Source organism: Somniosus microcephalus, chromosome 13 (genome assembly GCF_052327205.1).
Source record: "Somniosus microcephalus isolate GS21.2 chromosome 13, FLI_Smic_1.0, whole genome shotgun sequence".
NCBI lineage: Eukaryota > Metazoa > Chordata > Chondrichthyes > Squaliformes > Somniosidae > Somniosus > Somniosus microcephalus.
In genome coordinates this window covers 93,021,072-93,029,854 of record NC_140999.1, presented here as the reverse complement: position 1 = coordinate 93,029,854, position 8,783 = coordinate 93,021,072, and the positions used below count along the sequence as shown (strand labels likewise).

Genomic DNA, 8,783 nt, shown 5'->3' with positions numbered 1-8,783 from the left:
AAATTCTCCAACTCCTTATCTTTTCCACTTCGATCATAAGCTAGGGTTACATGAGATGGGGGTTCATCCTTTAAGTCCAGAGTCCACCATTGTGGGGTGATAGAGACGTAACATTGTCTTTTAGGGGCCCATGGTTTCACAGTTATTCCTTCGTCCCCACACTCAAGTCTTAATTGAAATGCACATAACAGGTCTCTGGCCATGAGATTGCAATCCAGCCCATTTGTGATTACGAATTGGTGTTTTACGGACTCATTTCGAAATGCTACTTCAACTGGTTCTGATATCGGGTACTGGCACACTTGTCCTTGGAATCCGGACAAGCTTTGTGTCTCCCCGGATTTAGGGAGATTGAGCTCCGATTGGACGGATGACATAGATGCTCCGGTGTCTACCAGAAACGTATGCCAGTTCCCTCCAATCAGCAGTGATAGAACGGGTTCCTTGTCCGACTGGAACCCGTTCACCACGAGGTTGGCCAGTCAGTACTGGGGAAACGGATTATTCTGGGAGAAGTCTGTATATCTTCCTCGTCCCTGATTTCCCTGCCAACCTCCCCGTTGTCCTTGCATATGGCCCCCTCTTCCTTGTCTTCGGGAGGGACATTCCTTGCTCCAGTGGCCTTGCTGACCACAGTTGAAATAGACATCTGACCCTGCTTGCCTCCCTCCTCTTCCTCTACCGCCGAAATTTTGTCTCGGGGGAGCGTAGGGTTGACGTGCCTCAATAACTTCAAGACTCAAAGTTAGCAGAATAAAACAAGGCTTTTATTAGCAAAGAAAAGATGCCGGTGGCTGCACCTAGCTTCACCTGGCGTGCTGCTGTTCTACTGCAGGACAAGCCTGGACTTGTCTTAAGTAGGGCCAGGTATGGGCGGAGCCGACACACAAAGGGGGCGGTGCCCTATACACAATACAAGGTACAAACACCGGAGCAGGCAATACAATATATACAGTTAACTACAGAGTCTGATGAATGACATATTTCATCACATTCACCCCTTCTACAGATTTAGTCTGTCCGGGGGTGTGATAGTCCTCTGTGACCGACGTAACGGTTGCGGTGCCGCGGGTGCCGGCTGGGTGTCCCGGGTGGTCTCCTGGGTCTCTGCCGGGGGCGCCACCGGGGTTGTTGACGGAGTAGGTGGTGGGGGAGTAGGTGGTGGGTGTACCGTTGGCTGGTGTTCTTCCGGGGGTGATGAAAAATTAGTGGGTGGAGTGGGTGGGTAATAGTTGTTGTGGTTGTTGTTGTTGTTGTTGTAGTCGTTGTCGTTGTTGCTGTTGTTACCGGGGGGCGAGGTCTTTTATGGACACAGTGTCCTCCCGTCTGTCGGCGTGCCGGACATACGCATATTGTGGGTTGGCGTGCAGCAGGTGCACTGGCTCCACGAGGGGGTTCGTCTTGTGGCCCCTCACATGCTTCCGCAGAAGTACCGGACCTGGGGTGGAGAGCCATGATGGTATGGATACGCCTGAGGTGGATTTCCGGGGAAACACAAACATTAGCTCATGAGGCGTGGCATTAGTGGCGGTACACAATAGTGACCGTATTGAGTGGAGCACATCTGGGAGGACTTCCTGCCAGCGGGAGATAGGGAGGCCCTTGGTCCTTAGAGTTAGGGTGACTGCCCTCCATACTGTCCCATTCTCTCGCTCCACCTGACCGTTACCCCGGGGGTTGTAGCTGGTGGTACGGCTCATGGCGATCCCCCTGGACAGCATGTACTGGCGTAGCTCTTCACTCATGAAGGCCGCCCCCCTATCCGTGTGGATATAGCTTGGCATACCGAACAGGCAGAACAGGCAGTTGAGGCATTTAATGACCGTGGCGCTGGTCATGTCTGGGCAGGGGAAGGCGAATGGGAAACGGGAGTATTCGTCCACAATGTTCAGGAAGTAAACATTGCGGTCGACGGACGGGAGGGGGCCCTTGAAATCTAAGCTAAGCCGCTCAAAGGGCCGTGTAGCTTTGATTAGGTGGGCTCTATCAGGGCGGTAGAACCGAGGCTTGCACTCAGCGCAAGTGCGGCAGTTCCTGGTCAGAGACCGAACTTCCTCGATCGAGTAGGGTAAGTTGCGGGACTTAATGAAGTGGAACAGCCGTGTGACCCCTGGGTGGCAGAGGTCATTGTGGAGGGTCTGTAGCCGATCCCCGGTGGCGTTGGCACACATCCCTCATGAGAGGGCATCGGGGGATTCATTAAGGGCCCCCGGCCGGTATATGATGTCGTACTCGAAGGTGGAGAGCTCGATCCGCCACCTAAGAATCTTATCATTTTTAATCTTCCCCCTCTGTTTATTATTGAACATAAACGCTACCGACCGCTGGTCGGTAAGTAGGGTGAAGCGTTTGCCGGCTAGGTAGTGCCGCCAGTGGCGCACTGCCTCCACGATGGCTTGGGCCTCCTTTTCCACAGAGGAGTATCTGATCTCGGGCCCCTGGAGGGTCCTCGAGAAGAAAGCTACGGGCCGCCCTGCCTGGTTGAGGGTGGCCGCCAAGGCAAAGTCAGACGCATCACTTTCCACTTGAAAGGGAGTGTTCTCATCCACTGCCTGTAGCGTGGCCCGCTCAATATCCTGCTTAATGCTTTTGAAGGCAGCATGGGCCTCAGCAGAGAGCGGGAAAGAGGATGCTTTCAAGAGGGGACGGGCTTTATCGGAGTAGTTAGGGACCCATTGGGCATAATACGAGAATAACCCCAGGCACCTTTTCAGGGCTTTGGGAGTGTTGGGCAGGGGCAGCTCCCGTAGGGGGCGCAATCGGTCGGGGTCTGGTCCGATTTCCCCATTCTCCACCACGCTGCCTAGTATGCAAAGGCGCGTGGTGTTGAAAACGCACTTGTCCTCGTTGTAGGTGAGGTTGAGTTTTTGTGCGGTTTTCAGAAACCTCGCGAGGTTTGAGTCGTGGTCCTGTTGGTTGTGGCCGCAGATGGTGACGTTGTTGAGATAGGGGAAGGTTGCCTGCAAGTGGTGGTCATCGACCATGCGGTCCATCTCCCTCTGAAAGACCGAGACCCCATTCGTCACCCCAAAGGGGACTCTGAGGAACTGGTAGAGGCGTCCGTTTGCCTCGAAGGCGGTGTACGAACAGTCCTCTGGTCTGATAGGGAGCTGGTGGTACGCTGACTTGAGGTCGATGGTGGAGAACACCCGGTATTGGGCGATTTGGTTCACCATCTCAGATATGCGGGGTAGCGGGTAGGTGTCTAGTTGGGTATAGATGTTGACTGTTTGACTATAGTCAATCACCATCCGCTTCTTCTCGCTACCCCTCACCACCACCACTTGGGCGCGCCACGGGCTGTTGCTGCGTTCAATAATGCGCTCCTTCAGGAGCCTGTCTTCCTCGGTTGCGATAAACCGCCTGTCCTCCCAGCTGTACCTCCTGCTTTTGGTCGCTATTGGCCGGCAGTTAGGGGTAAGGTTCGCGAATAGCGAAGGCGGCTTTACCTTCAGGGTAGCCAGACCGCACACTGTGAGGGGCGGCTGGGTCCCACCGAAATTGAGCGTGATGCTTTGGTGGTGGCACTGAAAATCCAGGCCCAAGATCACGCTCACACATAAATCTTTCATAATTAACAGTTTAAAATTATTATATACAGTGTCTTTAACAGACAATCGTACCGCACAGTAACCCGCAATAGTCGATATCTGGGTTTTGTCGGCCATAGAGATCCTGCCCTGAGTAGGGACTATAGTTAGAGAGAGTCGTTGTACCAGATCAGGGTGAATGAAGCTCTCTGTGCTCCTGCTGTCAATTAAACATTTAACCTTGCACCCGTTTACCTCAATGTCCACCATCGATTTGGATAGTGGGTGCAGTCTGGACTGGTCCACTGTGATCGACGCCACTGTAGGGCCCTGATCGGGACAAGATGGTGGGCCACACGAGGCCGGGTAAGATGGCGTCCACGCTGTCTGCTCACGAGATGGCGGACCCCACGAGGTCGGACAAGATGGCGTCCAAGGTGGCCGCTCCCACGGCGCGCACGCGGCGGTGGCGGTTTTGTCTGCGGGGTTCCCTCTGCACACCTTCCCAAAGTGCCCCTTCTTACCGCACTTAAAGCAGGTGGTGCCTTTCGCCGTGCATAGGTTCCTGGTGTGCTTCGGCTGCCCGCAGAAGTAGCATTTGGGGCCCCGATGCGTTGCGGCGGTCGTAGGGCTTCTGGGGGGAGAGCAGGGCCCCGACGGTGTTGGGCTACCGGGCTGGGAAACAGAGGCGGCGTGGGCCGCGCGGCCTGACGAGTAGGAGTCAGAGTTCTTCTGAGCCACATCCAACGATCGCGCTGTGTCCACAGCCTGTGTCAGATCTAGGCCCGTTTTCTCTACCAGTCTCTGCCGGATATAATTAGAGCTAAGGCCTGCGATAAAGGCATCCCGAATCAGCTCGTCTGTGTATACCGTGGCTTTCACGTCTTTGCATTTGCAGTCTTTGCCAAGCACTTTTAGGGTGACTAGAAAGTCCTCTAGCGACTCTCCGGGTCGCTGTGTGCAGGTAGCAAGCAGGTGCCTGGCGTACACTTCGTTGGTAGGCCGCTGATAGTGGGCCTTTAGGATGTTGCAGGCATCCAGGTAGCTGGCGGCGTCTTGTATGAGTGGAAAAACCCGGTGGCTTACCCGATTCTGTAGGATCCCGAGTTTCACATCTCCGGTGGCTGTAGAGGCTGTGACGGCTTCGGAGTTGGCCATAAAGAATTCCAAGCACTGGAACCAGTGTCCAAACCATGCCGATGCATCCGAAGCATGTGGGTCCAAATCCAAGCGCTCCGGTTTCAAAAGTTGATCCATCGTTAAAAGTTTGCTAATAAAATTGACGTGCCTCAATAACTTCAAGACTCGAAGTTAGCAGAATAAAACAAGGCTTTTATTAGCAAAGAAAAGATGCCGGTGGCTGCACCTAGCTTCACCTGGTGTGCTGCTGTTCTACTGCAGGACAAGCCTGGACTTGTCTTAAGTAGGGCCAGGTATGGGCGGAGCCAACACACAAAGGGGGCGGTGCCCTATACACAATACAAGGTACAAACACCGGAGCAGGCAATACAATATATACAGTTAACTACAGAGTCTGATGAATGACATATTTCATCACAAGGGTGGGCCATGATATCCGTACCCCTGTCCATCAACCCACCCTGAGACACAGTACTGGGGCTCCGTCTGATATCCTATCACATCTTGGTTGGGCTTTGGCTCTTCCTTTTTCATCACATACTCAGTCTTGACTTTGACCTGGGGCTGACTCTCCTGATTCTTACTCTCTTTCCAATAATATTTCACTGCCCTGGCCATCTGGCTGGGACTATTCTCTGACCAGTCCATATTGTTAGTCTTAATTGCTTCAGACACCGAGGTTGGTAGACAATTTATCAGAATAGCACAGTATTGCGGCGAGTTTGCTTCATTCTGGTAATTAGCATCTCCTGGCTGACTCCGATATACCTCAGAGAATCTCTCTAGAAATTCCTCTGCTCCCTCGCCCTTTCGTGGTTTAGTATCCAACACCTTGGATATGTCAATCGGCTTCTGTAGGGTGGTGGTTAAAGCAGTGAGTATGGCACATTCACGAGCATCACTCTGTGCATGTTGATTCTCTAATGCGGCATGGTCCGCAAGGCCTAGGTTAACCAAAAACCTTGCATGTTCGGCGGGAGTCAAGACCTGCCGTACTAACGCCCATAAGTCTCTTGATTCAGCATTATAGACGAGTATAGTAGTCCGGAGGAAGTCTACAAACAAGGTGGGGGATTTCTTCCTATCTGGCATCCCGGTTAAGATAGCCATTATCTCGTTAGGTTTCCAGGGGTAGTAGATACCTATGGTCCGGGGGTTACCGGCGGCCACTGGATTAGCCGTGTTAAAGGCAGGGTTAGGCATTTGTCTCACCGGCAACTGCCGGGGTGTCGGTTTATGTCTGGCGGGTCTCTCGGTATCGGATTCTGATTCCAGGGATGACAAGTCGTCTCCTGAATCTCCACTGTCAATGTCACTATGGTCCCGGCACTCTAAAAGGGACCTTAAAGCCTTGAGGGTACTCTGGCTCTGACTCTCTAGTCTCTGACTTTGAATCATCTGCCTTTGATTTCTCCGTTTTCGTGACCTTAATGGACTGGGTTGGGGTGGGGAAGGTGGCGTCGGGGGCCGATTATTCTTAGTCCTGAGTCGGGTGTAAAAAGCAACAGGGTCAGTATACTGGGGACCCGGTTGTTGGTCTCCCATCTGGACCGGCGGGGGATTATTCACTTGAACCGTGACTGACGGCGGCGGGGAAATGGCACTGGCAGATGCTTGAGGTGTCGGCGCGGGGGTTTGTACAGTTGGTACGGATGCCGCAGGGGGATAAATGTTAACGTACGGGGGGGGAGCATGGGGAACAACATGAGCCCTGTGATTCCACTCTTCCAAATCATCATCATCTCCCTCTGTTAAGGCAAGGCCAGCCATTGGATTACGTAATCCACTCTTATCAGTCTTTCCAGACTCGCCCATGGTCTTTTCAGACTCCTGTTTCGAGCGTTTCTCATGAGCGCATTCCTTTTTCAGTACCTCTACTGGTTTGACTACCCCTCCTTCGGTAAGTCCTATTCCTAATTTTAAGGCATTATCCTGCCAACTTGCTAACAAGGAAGTTTCTTTTAGTTCCTGGCAGTACTGTCTCCATAGGGCAATTAGTTCTTTGGCTGTGGTACCCCTGTTACTTCTCCAAATTAGTTCTTGAGCCTTTTTAGCGGCATCTAGATTCTTAGTTCCTCCTAGTGGCCATTGATCACTTCCTAATTTCTTATTTAATCTTCCCGACAACTGTCTAAGTTGCTTTGCTTTGTCAGGATGTTGTTCACAAAGGGTCTGTAAGGCGCTACCCGATTCAGTCGTGGTATCTAAACAATTGCCCATCTTACTCCCCTTGTGAACTTTACACAGTCGCGTTTTAAACTTGTTCAGAGCCTAGGCGGGCCAAGTGATATACAAGGTCGACGCTTTACCTGACACAAGTGCTTATTTCTAAGTTTACACAGTTCCTAGTTATTTCCTCAGTACGTATACTGACCCTCAGTGATATCCGATCACTGACCTAATCACCTATCTCTTCCAATATTCGCCAGACTGACCTGGATCTCGGCGGGACACCACACGGGAGCTAGCGATTGGTCGACTCGTCGTCAGACTGGCGGAATCGGAGGAAAACCGAGGTAGTAAGAGAAAACTACTTACATCGGGGGCCCATTTCCTCCTTCCATGTCCGAGACGATTCAGCTCTTAATTCGCGAACTCTCGGTGACTGTCCGTTGAGATCCCACTTCTGACACCAAATGATAATTCGGATTCTTTTACCCTCAGTCTGGTTCAGCAATCATTGAGTCGAATACAGCTGGAGAGTTCAACAGATTTATTATCCGCGGAGTCTTACTCTGGTATATCGGCACCGACTCCTGCAAGAGTCTGACGAGTCCAACAGAGTAAGCAATTTGACATACAGCGTGCTACATATTTATACATGCATTGCGAAAGCATTAACACAGCATACATTCTGCGCCAATCATGAGCTGTACACATATACTTTTAACTTGATTTCCTTGTCTGGCAGTTCGAGCTGGGCAAGCTGCATTTTGTGATTGAGTTACAGCTAAGTAAAGATCCCGCGATGCGGTTAAGATTACTTACTGTCTGTACAATTTTTTTGCACGCCGCCCTATTCCTTATCAGCATGGTGCAACATCGTGGGCACCAGCCATTTTAGCAACTAAAGGTCAGGTTAGCTTTTTACTTCTTTGCTGCCTTTACAGTTTCTCGTTTCTTCTTCATTTACCTTTGTATTCTCAGCATGACATTGCCAAATGGCCTCCTTCTGTGGCATTTCTTCCTATGATTGCATTAGGGATGAGGGTGTGTGTCAGTGGTGGTTAGTCAGATGGGGATGTGAGTAGGAACATAGAGAGTGAGGGATGAGTGCACCTTGCAAGGTAGGTTGGTTTGAGGATTGACATGCAGGAGTAGGCTTGGGAAGTCAGAGTGTTGGGGTTGGGGTGACACGCACATCAGGAATCAGTTGAATGTGACATTGCACTCCCCTTTCCTGACCTCATTAGATCATTAAATCTTTTCCGGCACTCCTCCGCGAGCTCCAGCCATGCCCGCTTGGTGTCTCTGGCTGCTCTTTTGTGCCCATCCCCAGCGTGCTTGGACTCCCTGACCAGGACTTTCAGGGAGGCATCAGTGAACCTGGGCACAGCCTTCTGTTGGTGTGACTCCATGTCTGCTTGGACCCACACAGATCACTGCAATACCGATCAATTGCCACCTCTCCCAACCACCTTTATGCCTCCTTCAACTGGGATGTGTGCAATGCTGCTTTAAATATCTGAGCTGAAAACAAGTTATCAGTGATGTCAGCAGACCCGCTCCAGTTAACTGGGCTGGGGAACCCGTATGACTGTTTCAATTGATGTAATTGAGTTAAATGCAGAACGTGCTGTTAAAAAATTCAGGATGGTGACCCGCTACAGGCCTGCACACACCCGCCCCAAATCTCAAGTAAAGATTCCAGCCTTTGTGTCAGTATTTACAGTAGAGGGAGAGGATAGAATGCCAAGGAAACTAATATTGTATCAGGGATGCTGTCGTGTATGTACCTTTAAGAGAGAACTACTTTTACAGCTCCTGTATACTGTAGTACCGGCAGTGACCACACCTGTATATAAGCCTTGAGCATGCCTCTGTACCCCCAGTCTTGAGACTACCCTACTCCAGTAAATACCTGTTGACTGTTAAATTACAGCATCCGTGTGG

General features: G+C 51.4%; 1 protein-coding gene across 1 annotated transcript; it reads right to left on the bottom strand.

Moving 5' to 3' along the window:
* Positions 1–4,733: 4,733 nt before the first annotated feature.
* Positions 4,734–7,632, bottom strand: LOC147108489 (uncharacterized). Its single transcript, XM_086005140.1, has one exon. It carries the CDS (start codon positions 6,888–6,890, stop codon positions 5,085–5,087), a length of 1,806 nt encoding a protein of 601 aa, XP_085861266.1. The 5' UTR covers positions 6,891–7,632; the 3' UTR covers positions 4,734–5,084.
* Between the last annotated feature and the right edge of the window lie 1,151 nt (positions 7,633–8,783).

What these genes read in the sequence shown, in the direction of transcription:
- LOC147108489 (XM_086005140.1), bottom strand. Translation starts at nt 6,890, where the DNA reads ATGGGCAATTGTTTAGATACCACGACTGAATCGGGTAGCGCCTTACAG.